The 14,751-nt window shown below is 38.7% G+C and overlaps 1 protein-coding gene across 6 annotated transcripts in view; it reads left to right on the forward strand.

The window, feature by feature from the left end:
* MYPN (myopalladin) overlaps positions 1–14,751 on the forward strand; it is a 106,137-nt gene that overhangs the window by 21,156 nt on the left and 70,230 nt on the right. Inside the window, exons 4-6 of one of the 6 annotated variants that reach the window (XM_011926949.1) lie at positions 8,140–8,193; positions 8,894–8,947; positions 9,284–9,415. The exons of the other annotated variants lie outside the window; for them this stretch is intronic. Of the exons in view, the coding sequence (XP_011782339.1) occupies positions 9,396–9,415 (20 nt within the window). The 5' untranslated portion in view covers positions 8,140–8,193; positions 8,894–8,947; positions 9,284–9,395. The remainder of the gene's footprint in view (positions 1–8,139; positions 8,194–8,893; positions 8,948–9,283; positions 9,416–14,751) is intronic. 6 annotated transcript variants of the gene reach the window in all.

Below are 14,751 nucleotides of genomic sequence, written 5' to 3' on the forward strand. Positions count from 1 at the left end.
TTTGAGATGGAGTCTTACTCTGTCACCCAGGTTGGAGTGCAGTGGCATGATCTTGGCTCACTGCAACCTCCACCTCCTAGGTTCAAGTAATTCTCCTGCCTCAGCTTCCTGAGTAGCTGGGATTACAGGTGCATGCCACCATGCCTGGCTAATTTTTGTATTTTTAGTAGAGATGGGGTTTCACCGTGTTGGTCAGACTGGTCTTGAACTCCTGACCTCGTGATCTGCCCGCTTCAGCCTCCCAAAGTGCTGGGATTACAGGTGTGAGCCACTGTGCCCAGCCTGGGACACGTACATTTTTTAAGATAAACTAGTGCTATTGGGTTTTGAAGAGGGGTGGGGTAGAGACACCTGGAGCCCTACCTGTTTGTTCGCCACTGAAACTCTTGAGGCATCTCCACAGGACCTAGGAAAACAGATTTTGATTCAGAGGATTTCCTTAAAAAATACATTAAAATAACAAAGTAATGAGACATTTTGGTTTGCTAAAGAGGAACACCACAGTCAATAAGGATAGAATTCTTTTTTGCTATCTTAGCAAGAAAATATAAGTATACTGGGCAACTGAAGCCTAATCTATGTGCTCCTGTGTATTATATAATCAGTATTTTGCCCCAAGTTCTTGTAACCCTAGTTTAACAAGTTGAAAAATTATTTTGCTTATATTATTGATTTCCAAGTTAATTGGGTAGAAATTGTTGTATAAGAAGGGTGGAATCCTGTATCACTGAAGCCAGTGTGTTTTGCAAGCCTGTTAATCTTTCTTGGACATAGCTTCATTGGAGGAGTTGTCTTAGAAAATGAAATACATTCATGTATTACCCAGAGATGAAAGAGTCTGTGAGAATTCACAGCAAATGGCCGTGATCCCTTCTTGTATCCCAGCTCCAAATTCTTTCCCCAGGAATGTACAGCTGCGTAACTCTATGTTTGCTTGTACACAACCTTTCGAGGCAGCACAAATTGACCTTTTGTAGATATTGATGCCTGCTATGGCTGTTAAGTTTTGTTATTGCTGCTTCCAGTCATTTGTCTACAAGTAGTGTAGGAAACAAAATAGTTATAAATAAAAAGCATATCTTAATTTCATATTACACTATTTAGAGGCTTTTTCTTTCTACCTTTTGGAAAAATCTGGATACCTTCATTCATTCATTCATTCAACAAATATTAAGTGCCTATTTATGTGCCACATACTGTTGTAGACACTAAGGTTAAAGCAGCAAACAAGACAGACAAATTCCCTGCCTTCATGCAGCATAGAGTATAGTAAGGAACACAGATAATAAACACAAATTCCATAACTGTCTATATGATTACAATTGTGATAAATGTTATAAAGGAGGGAGCATATAGCAAAGGGACCAAACCTTGTGGGTTGGGAAGGTTTTCTTGAAAAGCGATATTAAGGCTGAGACATAAAGGACAGCTAAGAGTTAGCCTGGCAAAGTGGGCTGTGGGGAAAAGTGTTGCAGGCTTAGGGAATAGAAAATGTGAAGCCCTTAAGGCAGCAAGGTAATTGGTCTTGATGTCACTAAATCTTAAAGATTTAGAAGAATTGAAGAAACATATTATGTCTTGATGTCACTAAATCTTAAAGATTTAGAAGAATTGAAGAAACATATTATGTCTTGATGTCACTAAATCTTAAAGAGTGAGAAGGAAATGGTTTGAGATAAGTACAGAGACTAGAGGCCAGATTCTCTCTCTCTCTCTCTCTCTTTTTAAATGTGCCTTAAACTAATTCCAAGAGGTCAGATTCTAAAAGCCTCCTAGAGCAGACTACTCAAAGTGGGTCCGTGGACCAGCAGCGTCAGCTTCACCTGCGACATTGATGGACAGGTAAATTCACAGGCCATGTCTCGGACCCACTGAATCAGGATGTCTAGGGAAGAGGCTCAGCCGTCTGTGTTCTAACAAACTGCTGATAATTTGTTGAAGCTAAGCAATGTGTGCAAAGGGGTACATTGTTCTAGTCTCTCTATGTGTGTTTGAAGGTTTTCATAATGAAAAGGTATTTAAAAATAATATTAGTAACTTTAACATGTTTTAAAACTTTGATACAAGTGAAATCAGAATGTCTATTTTCTTCTACTACTTGAATTTTTTTCTTTAAAAAGTATATCCATGTTACATGCAACTCTAAATCACTTGTTTTCATTGCTATGTAGTATTTTACTGTACGGCTAGAATACTATATTATTGATGTACATTTGGGTTGTTTACAGGATTTTTCCTAATATGCACAATGCCATTACAAACGTTCTAATATACTTTACCAGTACACAAGTTCTTCCTGGTAAATGAGTGTGTTGGGCATAAAATTGCTGGCAGACTATGTATAACTTAAACTTTATGATAATATCAAATTGTTTTGCAAAGGAATTGTTTTGATTTACGTTCTCACCGACATTGTGTAAGAGTTTTGGTTGTTCTACATCATTGCCAATATTGATATTATTGTTTGAGACCAGAAGTATTTCAAATTTCAATTTTTATTGAATTTCAGAATATTTTCATTATACTTACTGGTTGAGCATCCCAAATCTGAGAATTTCAAATCTGAATGGCTCTAATAAACGTTTCCTTTGAGTGTTGTTAGCACTCAGAAAGTTTTAAATTTTTGTAGCATTTTGGATTACATATTTTTGGATTTGGGATGCTCAACCTATACCAGACTTTTAAATTTTTGCCAGTCTGATGGGTATGAAGTATTATCTCAAGCGGTTTTGATTTTCATTTCCACAGTTACAAATGAGGCTGAAATTTTTTTGTTTATTGACCTTTCAGGGCTCATATTTTATGAAGGGCCTGTTTACATCTTTCACCCATTTTTCTATTGGATTGTTTGTTCTTTTCTTATTGATTTATAAAACTTTTAAAATATCCTGGATAGACTGGACGTGGTGGCTCATGCCTGTAATCCCAGCACTTTGGGAGGCCGAGGCAGGTGGATCACCTGAGGTCAGGAGTTCAAGACTAGCCTGGCCAACATGGTAAAACCCCGTCTCTACTAAAAATACAATAATTAGCCAGGCGTGGCGGCAGGTGCCTGTAATCCCAGCTACTCCGGAGGCTGAGGCAGGAGAATCACTTGAACCCAGGAGGTGTAGGTTACAGTGAGCCGAGATTGTACCATTGCACTCCAACCTGGGGGAAAAGAGTGAAACTCCCTCTCAAAAAAAGAAAAAAAAATGACAATGTCCTGGATACTGCTGGATACTAGTCATATAACATGTTATGAAAATATCCTCTTCTGGTTTCATTTATCTTTCTATTTTCTCTTTTTATTTTTATTTATTTTAATTTATCTTAGATAATTAGATATTCTTAACTTTAGGTCCAAATTAATTAATTTTTTCCTTTATGATTTTGGTTTTTGTAGTTTGCATCTAGTTTAAGAAATTCTTCCTAACCTCAAAGTCATAAAGATATTCTTGTATTTTTTGTTTTTTTTTTTTGAGATGGAGTCTCGCTCTGTCACCCAGGCTGGAGTGCAGTGGCCGGATCTCAGCTCACTGCAAGTTCCGCCCCCCGGGTTTACGCCATTCTCCGGCCTCAGCCTCCCGAGTAGCTGGGACTACAGGTGCCTGCCACCTTGCCCGGCTCGTTTTTTTAATTTTTTTAGTAGAGATGGGGTTTCACCGTGTTAGCCAGGATGGTCTCGATATCCTGACCTCGTGATCCGCCCGTCTCAGCCTCCCAAAGTGCTGGGATTACAGGCTTGAGCCACCGCGCCCGGCCGATATTCTTGTATTTTGTCTTCTAAAAATTTTATAATTTTGTCTTTCACATTTAAGTTTTTAATCCACTTAAAGTTGATTTTTGTGTATGATGTAAAGCAGGGAACCCATTTTCATTTTTTAAGATTGAATAGCTAATTATTCTAGCGCCAGTTAATGGAAAAGTACATCTTTTCCCCACTGATCTATAGTGTCAGTTCATCGTAAATTGAAATTCTTAAACGTATGGGCTTTCTCTTATTTTCCTGTAGTTTATTTATCTCGTTATAATAGGCTTTTCACAGCTCTCGGTTTCCAACTTTTTCATTTTAAGACTGTTCGGCTCTTCTTGCTCTTTTGCCCTGTAATAGAAATTTTGGAATCCTTCTATCAAGTTTTAAAATCTAGTCCGGGCACAGTGGCTCACGCTTGTAGTCCCAGCACTTTGGGAGGCTGAGGCAGGTGGATCACTTGAGGTCAGGAGTTCGAGACTAGCCTGGCCAACATGGTGAAACCCCATCTCTACTAAAAATACAATAATTAGCCAGGCGTGGTGGCAGGCGCCTGTAGTCTCAGCTACTTGGGAGGCTGTGGCAAGAGAATCGCTTGAACTCAGGAGGTGGGGGTTGCAGTGAGCCGAGATCGTGTCAGTGCACGCCAGCCTGGGCAACAGATCGAGACTGCATCTCAAAAAAAAAAAAAAAAAAAAACCACTAATAAGATTTTTGGAATTGCATTGAATATATAGATCGATTTAGGGGAAGTTGACATCTTTAAAATACTGAGCTTTCATAGTTAAGGACATGGCATGTTTCTCAGTTTTCAAAGGTATTCTTTAATTTCTGTCACCCAGGATGGAGTGCAGTGGCACAGTGATAGCTTACTGTAGCCTTGAACTCCCAGGTTCAGGTGAGCCTACCGCCTGGTTGTCCTGAGTAGCAGGGACTACAGGTGTGAGCCACTGTGCCAGCCTTCATAGGCAGTATTCTTTAATTTCTTTCAAAAAAGATTTGTAATCTTTTCTTGGGGTCTTATAAATCCTTGGTTAACTTTATTCATAGGCATCTCATTTTTAATGCTATTATTATTATTATTAATGTTATTATTAATGGTATCTTTGTTAAAAATTACTTTCTATGTTTGTTATATAATAGAAATACAATCAACTTCTATAACCTTGTTAAATTCATCAAACAATTCTCCTTTGGAGGACTTTTCCTCATTCAACAACCGCTAAATTTATGGAGATCTATCTATAGATTTTTGGGTGTGTTCTTCCTTTATAATCCTCTATTTCATATTTCATTACTTTTGCTGTTTTGAGCTGACTGAATCCTTTGGTACAATGTTGAACAGAAGTGTCTTGTTCTGTTCAATATATGCTCTAGTCTTATTTCTGATCTTGAAGAGAATGCTTTCTAGTTCTATAATAACATATTCTGTAGGATTTTGTTGTAAGTTCTGATGTCTAAAAATACTAAGATTTTTAAAAATCATGAATGGATGTCGAGTCTTTTCAAGCACTTTTTCTGCATTTATTGAGATTATCATGTGTTTTTCCCCTTTACTCTGTTAGTATGGTAAAGAATATTGATTTTATAATGGTAAGCCAACCTTGAATTCTTTGGATAAACACAATTTTGTCATAATCCACTATCTTTTATTATATTTCAAGGTTCGATTTGCTAATTTTTAAAAGGATTTTGCATTTTTGTTCAAGTACAAAATTTGCCTCAATTTTCTTTCTCATATTTTTGTCAGAAGATAATTGGCCCCAAGCTCCAAGTGTGATATTTAGTTAGTACAACTGGTATAGCCCTTGAGGCTGGTTATAGTTTACATCTTTCTGATTGGTAGTGGCATCCATTCTGAATCAGCAGTTAATTACTTCAAGAATCACTCCTGTCCAGACCATACTCCAAAGGAATGCCAAGATTTAAAGTTTGGGTAGATGACAAAAATCCCCTAAAGGAAATTGGCGAGGAACATCCCAAATGGTAGGGTGGATATAGGGCAGTCATAAAAAAGAAGAGTTGCTGCAAGAGGGATTAAATAGTTGACTACAGTGAATACTAATTAGAGATCAAGTAAGATGAAAATTGAAAAGTATCGTTTGATTTAATAACATGGAGGCCATAATGACCTCAGTAAGGGCAGTTTGAGAAGGTGATGGGCACCGAAGGCAAATTAGAAGTAGTTTAGCAGTGAAAAGGGCATCATCTTCCCAAAATGGTAGACTGAGCATATGGGCCTATCTTCTCTTCCAACACCCCAAAACCTAACTGGAAAACCATATAGAATGCCATGTGTAGACCTGATTTTTCTTTTCTTTTTTTGAGATGGAGTCTTGCTCTGTCACCCAGGCTGGAGTGCAGTGGCATGATCTCAGCTCACTGCAGCCTCCACCTTCTTGGTTCAAGCGATTCTCCTGCCTCAGCCTCTGTAGTAGCTGGGATTACAAGTGCCTGCCATCATGCCTGGCTAATTTTTGTATTTTTAGTAGAGACGGGGTTCTGCCATCTTGGCCATGCTGGTCTCGAACTCCTGACCTCACGTGATCCACTTGCCTCAGCCTCCCAAAGTGCTGAGATTACAGGCATGAGCCACCGTGCCCAGCCTATAGACCTGAAATTTTAACAAATTTCTCAAAGGTAGAAAGCATATAGATGGAAGAGGGTCAAGTTTTGTGGGCCCAGAAGTGTCCACAGTTTGGGAAGTCCCCTTTAAGATAAATAATAAAAATTGTAAATATGCAATTAGGTATAGGGCTTTGGAAGGGAGCCATGTAGGTAAGGAACCCTGAAGCTTCATTGGTTTCATGGTAAATCTGCCTCTAAGCAGATGGAACCTGATTGACAAGAGAACCCAAAGCCCAAATTATATCCTAGAGAAGACTGTTGCAGAGTAAGGAACTCTCTGGACATGCTCCAGGCTCAGAGGCAAAAGATACAATAAGCGAGAGGGGACCCAGGGGGTCAGGGTAATTAATCTGGGAGCTACATTCAAAGCAGCTGTGTAGGTCAGTGCCTCCTGCTTCCCCTGCTTGAGCCACAAGCACTGCCAAATTACACAGAAGCCAGAGCAGCAAATGTGTGCTGGACAAGCAGGGCAGCGTCCCAGATAGCCGAGAGGACTGAGGAGCTACTGGTACACAGTACATGCCTACCTGAAATTACAGTGCTCCTCCCCAGCAATCACTAAAAATATCCCCTGTAGTCAGAGCCAACCTCCACAAAAAAGCAAGATTTTCAAAAAGCTAAGAAGTCAACACCATGAGAGGCTCTAAATTGAACAAATAGAATAATTTACTCTAAAAGAAAGAGCTAACACAGCAAACAGAGGAAGGGAAGAAACCATTCTTCAAAATATATAACATGCAAAAATTCAAGTACATTGAATTAACAACAACAACAAAACTAAAAAATTCAAGATGTTCATTTGTTCATTCATTCAATAACAATTCATTCAGCACTCCCTACTAGTCTCACTACTATCAGGGACTATTCCAGATACTTGGGATTCATCAGTAAATAAAGCAAAGTTTCCTGCCATATTACATTCTAGATGAGGTGAAGGAGAACAGATAAATATTATATTTAATAAATAAGTAAATTACATAGCAATTTAGTAATAAGTACTATGAGACAAAGAAAAAGAAGGATTTCTAGAAGGAGACAATAAAAATTTTCTAGTCACTCCTCCTCAAAGTAATTTAACGTTTAAAAAAAACTATTTTAGGAACTGTTTTCATCTTCACATTTATTCATCCTCTGTTTTGTTATATCTAAAATAGGATATGTGGTAAGGGGTGGTATTGATGTCTTGGTATTAGCCACTACCTATTTATGTTTTTCTTAAGTTACCAAGAAGTTTCTGCCTGGAATAACTCAATAAATTGTCTTATTTTACTTTGTTTTATTTATTTATTTTTTGAGACAGAGTCTCACTCCTTCACCCAGGCTGGAGTCCAGTGGCGCTATCTTGGCTCACTGCAACCTTTGTCTCCCGGGTTCAGGTGATTCTCGCACCTCAGCCTCCTGGGTAGCTGGGATTACAGGCACGCACTACCACGCCTGGCTAATTTTTGTATTTTTAGTAGAGATAGGGATTTCGCCATGTTGGCCAGGCTGGTCTCGAACTCCTGACCTCAAGTGATCTACCTGCCGCAGCCTCCCAAAGTGCTGGAATTACAGGCGTGAGCCACCGTGACCGGCCAAAACTCAATAAATTTTAAGAACACTTAAAACATAGACATATCCTCCCACTTACACCATACCCTCCCATGAGTGGAACATGGACATGAAGACTTAAGTTTACTAACTCAGTAGCAGTCAAACAGGACATACAAATTGTGTCACAAAATTCAACGTAACTTTTTTAGACGTCTATTATTATCTTATTGTCCAATATACTCCAGTTGCACTCTGTATATGAAGGAGAGTTGCTTTGATGCTTGGAAAGAGCTGGAAATGTGAGTAAGTAAATGTACTACTTTTTGGCTGTGTTTTAGGCCCCACATTCTTCACTTAAGAGATCAAGCATTGTTAAAAGAAGTTGGGCAAAGACAATTAAAGGAAAGTCCTTTTCTAGTGCCCAAGCCTTCTTGAAAAAATGAAAATGAAAAAAACTTGAGGCAATAATGACCCTAACTGAGTTCATTCAGTTAACATTCATACAACAAATATGTTTTGAGCAGCTGAAACATACCATACACTGTGCTAGGTGTGAGATAGACAGAGGTAAACAAAACAAACGAGATAATTTCTGCCCTTGTGTTTATTTTCCAGTAAGGAAGAGAAACATTAAAACAAATAAAACTACAAATAAATATATAATTATAAAATATATAAAGGTTCCAGAAAGGAAAAGAACAGGGTGTTAGGAGAGGGAATAACAGAAGTTGGGATAGAGACTTTGGAAGGGCTGGGGCATGGTTAAAGAAAGACTCTGAGTAATCATTCTTTTAACAAGCGTTATTACTGGTGAGTCAGAATAACACATTCAAATTACGTTTAGAAGTTGTTAATGTGCTAAAACAATGAGTCATAATATTTATCCAAGCCATGTTTTAGAAGAAATAGTAACCTCACAGCAGAATGGTGACACGCAGCCAAAAGTCCAGTTAAATCTGAAAAATGTGTCTCTTCAGTGTCTTCCTTCTTTCTTCCCAGGCTTGCTAGCTAGCCAAATGAGCAGATCTGGCAAGCCATCCTTGTGCATGAAAGGTGGGTCCTTTTCTTTAACCATCTGGACCTGCCCTATTTATCCTGATCATTGACTCACTTCTATTGAGCCATGAATCATGCCTGGCATCTACTGCCATTCTGTAAGTGTCATGAGGATTTGGCGTTCTAAAAACATGCCGCCAGTCAGGCCATTTCTATGAAAGCATTCCCTAACATGGATGGAGGTTTGAGAGTATGGTTCCCCCTGACCCTCAAAAGTCTTCAGCATAGCTGGGTAAAATTAATACCTTTTCAGAAGCCAGCCTGATCCCTGCCTAATTTCTGAGTGGGTCATGCTGTTAAAGTCAGAGTGACGGTTACCGATTGTTTTTTTAGGCCTGCTGAGGCCATCCTGGCCATCTGAGTAAGGACAAAAACACTTCTGACAGAGAGTTTGGGCATTTGAATCATTCCATTTATCTCCTTCTGGCTATCCAATTGCTCATAGATGTTTCCACTCTCATTTTGGTAAGGACAAGAAATGTTCTCTAAAGAATTTAAATAATCCTATAATGTTTGTATAATGGAAAGTATTAGTTTTGAAATAGCTATTGATATTTGTTTTATCAAATTAATAGAGTTACATTGCTTTAAAAGCCAAATGTTATTAAAGAACAGACCATTTTCAACCCTTTTTTGCAATTTTCTGTTTATTTACTGCTAGCTTCTAAATAACATGACAGTGGTTCAAACTTTTTGTTCTCAGGATCCCTTTACAGTCTTAAAAATCAATAAGGCCCAAAGGAGGTTTTATGTGAATTGTAATATTTTATTTATTTATCATATTAGAATTTAAAACTGAAAAAATATTTTAAATATTTGTTTATTCATTTTTAAATAGTAATAATAAACATGTTAACAAAAAATGTTATAAAAAATAACTGCATTTTCCAAAACGAACAAAAAAACCATTTAATGAGAAGCGTAGCATTGTTTTTCAATGTGTGCCTATCTCTTTAATATCTGGTTTAATGGAAGACAGCTGGATCCTCACACGGGCTTCTGCATCCAGTTTGTTGTATTATGTTGTTTGGGTTGAAGTAAATTTTTAAAAATCCAACCTTACACAGTTATGTAGTCAGAAAAGAAGGAGTATTTTAATAGTCTTTTCAGGAAATTGTGGCTATTTTTATTTGATACCATATTAAAATTAACTAGCAGTCATTTTTGAAAGATTCGTTGCAATGTGAAATCTGAAACCACACCAATAAACTTTTGTACTCTGCTGTACTGAAACCTACTGGTCTGTCTTGAACTTTGAATGGATAATATCACGTATTAGTCATCAGGAAAATGAGTAATGCAGATCTTCCAAAAGGTGATACATTTTATTATATAATATTTTTAAATCGCATTTGTTAATATCATCACTGATTTCATAAAAAATTATTTAAGTATTGGAAAACCATGAACTTACTGTGGAGGATACAAGTTTTCCAAACTTCTAATTTTCCCCTGAAACCTCCGATTTTTTCATTCCAACAAATACAGTCAGGTTTTTTTTTACTTGAAATGTTAGGTTTACTTCCTTCATTTTTGAGAAAATGTCTGCTGAACACCCAAGTTTGAATAACCACAATTTGTCTATCATTTGTTCTTTCAAGTTAAAATATTGTTTCATGCATTAAGCAGTTAGTTCAATCCTTAATGTAAACATCACACAAGTGTTCTTCCATATGCAACAGATTTTTATGCTATTAATACTTATGCTATTAATACTTCTCATTTTACCACCCAATATTAAGAACACATGGTCTCAAGGTGGAGCTTAATAAAAGTAATGATTTTTACTGCTTCATCAAGGACACTTTTTGGTGAAATGGCATTTTTCTTTTTCTTTTTTCTTTTTTTTTTTTTTTTTTGGCGATGGAGTCTCACTCACGTAGTGCAGGCTGGAGTGCAGTGCCGCGATTTTGACTCATTGCAACCTCCGTGCCTCCTGGGTTCAAGCGATTCTCCTTCCTCAGTCTCCTGAGTAGCTGGGATTACAGGTGTGCACCACCACGCCTAGCTAATTTTTGTATTTTTAGTAGAGTTGGGTTTTTTCTGTGTTGGTCAGGCTGGTCTCGAACTCCTGACCTCAGGTGATCCACCCGCCTCAGCTTCCCAAAATGCTAGGATTACAGGCATGAGCCACCCACCGCACCTGGCCTCTTTTTCTTTCTTCTTTCTTTTTTCTTTTTTTAAACTGCAAGTGTGGTGGTAAATGCAATAACCACTAATCAGTTTTGCAACAGTACTTTAATTTGTGTTGCTAAAGCACCAGCAGTTAGACCCACAGTGGCTTTGCATCATCAGTGTAAATGTTAACACAATGAAAAGGCAAATAATATCTTCGTATTATATAAAACTAGTTCTGTCTTCACAGAAAGTGAGCTACGCCTTCAGAACCACTGTGATATGCTTCTACCGCTATTGCTTGCTTAGTTTGCTGATGTTAGCTATTTCTGCTGACTTCCTATTCTGCAAGATGAAGGGTTAGCACCCCTTACACTAGCATTCCCCTTGCTCCTTTATCACTTCCTTATAATCATCATCACACTGTGGTTTAGAAAACTGCTTACCATCCTGTTACTATCTAAGTATTGTTCACTACCAAGCTTGATAGGGTAAAGTGAATGTTTCTTTGCTCGTACAACTCTTTATTTTGACCTTAAAGTTGATGACACTATTTTTTTTAAAACGCTTAATTCTGTGTTTTTATTGCAAATTTGTCTTAATTCGCCAACAGATTTGTGTAACTTCTCCTAAATATTCTCTTCCATGCAGTCTTAGGTGATCCATAAGGACCATGTTTTTCCCTAGAGAAATCCCTTTAGAAGCCCTTCTTCCTCCTGCTCCAACATGGAGCAGCTGCTGGTTCAGCCTGCAACTCAGTTTTCATTCTGGGACATTCACTAATGGCTCAGAAGAGGAGAGGTGACCTAGTGGGGAGATCTAAAAGCTCATTTTCCAAACTTGTAACCAACCTCCCTGTTGTAAGCTCTGTATCTCTTCCCCTATTGTCAGCAACCTTGTGTCTCCAAATCCCAAAACTTTCTGGGGCTCTGCTGCACAAATTGGCTTCTTCTTTCACTAATATCCCCAAGTGGGCACTTGGTTTCCACATTTCTCAGATCTCCTGGCTCCTTAACCTTCTTTCCACCTTCCAAGAGTTTTGAAGTCTTAGGTCTGCTATTGTCTCCCCTTCCATTCTTTTTGTCCTTATGGTTTTGTACCTTTAAAAAATTATTTTATTCTCATTTTAGGGGCATTTCAGGAGGATAGTAAAGATAAATATATGTGATTCATATGTCATGTTTAATCGGACATCCAGTATTTGAATTTGGAGCTGCACACGCTCTGAGGATTTGTTTGTACAAGCTCCTTGTGGTCTTGGTAGTTTTATGCTTTGGGAGATTTATGAACCCATTTCAGCAGCTCTATGTACTACCGCTGCCACAATAGAAATCAAAGGTTGCCATAGAGCTTGATAAAGCAAATAACAAATACTTAGAAAATATTAACTATGAATTTTTTTCCATCACTCAATCTTTCAACAAACCCATCAAACACTTATTTTCTGAGTTCCTACCATGTTCCAGGGTGCTATTGTAGGTGCTGGCATTGTAGTGGTGAATAAGACCCATATGGTCCTCTCATGAACTTTGCAGTCTAGTGAAGGGAGCAAACCACAACAAAATAAACAAGTATATAAGACAATTTCAGATAGTATAAATGTTATGAAGATAAGAAAAGAGGGTAGTGTGCTAGAGTGACTGAGGATAAGGGAGCTATATTGGGAAGAGGGTCAGGGAAGGCCTCTCTGAGAAGGCAACATTTCAGCTGAGATCTGACTCATGAGAAGGACCTATCTTTGTAAAGATCTGGGGGAGGAGGGTTTCAGGAAGTACCAAAATTCCAAAGTGGGGAAAAGCTTATGTGTTCACAGAATTAAAAGACCAATGTGGTTGGAACGTAGTGAAGGGAAGAGTAATGGGAGATGGGGTCCAGAAATCAGAGCTGGAAAGGCAAATTTGGATGTTGTCCCAAATAGAGGTAATAATTGAAACTACAGGATGAGATAAGATGGCCAAAGGAGAGAGTATATAGAAAACTATGGTAGGCACTGTGGATGCTTACAAGAGCATCTAAGACACCGTCTTTACCTTCAAAGAATTTACAACCTAGGAAACGGGACACATTTTCAAAATAGAAAATAATAAAAGAGTGTGTAATCAAGTATTTGCATGACATAGTATTTTTTTTAGGTAAAGTTAGAAAACATAACAATTATTCAGAATTGATAGCAAAATATAGCTTTGTGGAGGAGGTGATATCTGAGCAGAATTTTGATGGATGACTTATATTTGTAGTAGCTGAAAGGCAGAAAAAGAGAATCTCAGAGAGAAAAAACATGGGCAGAGACTTGAATGTTGGGGCGTGACCATGACATATTCATGGAATAATAAAGAATAGCTTGACTGTTGGGAAGTAGTTGAACAGGTGAGTTTTCTTCAGTGTGCTTTAGAATCTTGCCTTATAGGATGTATGTGGTGACTCATTCCTGTAATCCCAGCACTTTGGAAGGCCAAGGCAGATGAATTGCTTGAGCCCAGGAGTTCAAGACCAGCCTGGGCAACATAGCAAAACCCATATCTACTAAAAATACAATTAGCCAGGTGTGGTGGCACGTGCCTGTGGTCCCAGCTACTTGGAAGGGTGAGGTGGGAGGATCACCTGAGTCCGGGGAGGTTGAGGCTGGAGTGAGCCATGATCATGCCACTGTACTTCAGGGCAACAGAGTGAGACTTTTCCACACACACAAGAAAAGGCCAGGCGTGGTGGCTCATACCTGTAATCCCAGCACTTTGGGAGGCTGAGGCGGGTGGATCACAAGGTCAAGAGATCAAGACCATTCTGGTCAACATGGTGAAACCCTGTCTCTACTAAAAATACAAAAATTAGCTGGGCGTGGTGGTGTGCACCTGTAGTCCCTGCTACTCGGGAGGCTGAGGCAGGAGAATCGCTTGAATCCAGGAGGCAGAGGTTGCAGTGAGCAGAGATCGGACTACTACACTCTAACCTGGTGACAGAGCGAGACTGCGAGACTCAGTCTCAAAAAAAAAAAGAATCTTGCTGTATAAATGGTAGGAGGGAGAAGATGGATTTCAGCACTGAGTGGTTAGATCTAAATTACAGGAAAGATTAGCAACTGCCAGGGCTACTTAATTTTTGACACTTAGTAGTTATTATACCTCCCAGTTAATTACTTTTTATTAAGTTGATTAACAGTTATTATTTCAAAAAATGAAAAAATGTAAAAGGGTACATTGAGCCAGGCGAGGCGTGGTAGCTCACACCTGTAATCCCAGCACTTTGGGAGGCCAAAGTGGGCGGATCACGAGGTCAGGAGTTTGAGACCAGCCTGGCCTAAATGGCAAAACCCCATCTCTATTAAAAATACAAAAATTAGCTGGGCATGGTTGGGGGCGCCTGTAATTCCAGCTACTCGGGAGGCTGAGGCAGGAGAATCACTTGAACCCAAGAGGCAGAGATTGCAGTGAGCCGAGATCACGCCATTGCACTCCAGCCTGGGTGACAGAGTGAGACTCCGTCTCAAAAAAAAAAAAAAAAAAAAAGGTACATTGAGCCATCTCACTCCTATCTGTCCTTATCCATCTTGTTTCCCTTTGCCCTTAATAGCCGCTTATGATTTGCATTTTATTCTTTCCAATTTTCTTCCTGCAAATGCAAACAACATGAACATATCTTATTTCTTGCCCCCCATAAGGTCATATTCACAAGTATGGGGGTGGGGTAGA

This window comes from Colobus angolensis, unplaced genomic scaffold, assembly GCF_000951035.1.
Source record: "Colobus angolensis palliatus isolate OR3802 unplaced genomic scaffold, Cang.pa_1.0 Scaffold12, whole genome shotgun sequence".
Taxonomy (NCBI): Eukaryota; Metazoa; Chordata; class Mammalia; order Primates; family Cercopithecidae; genus Colobus; species Colobus angolensis.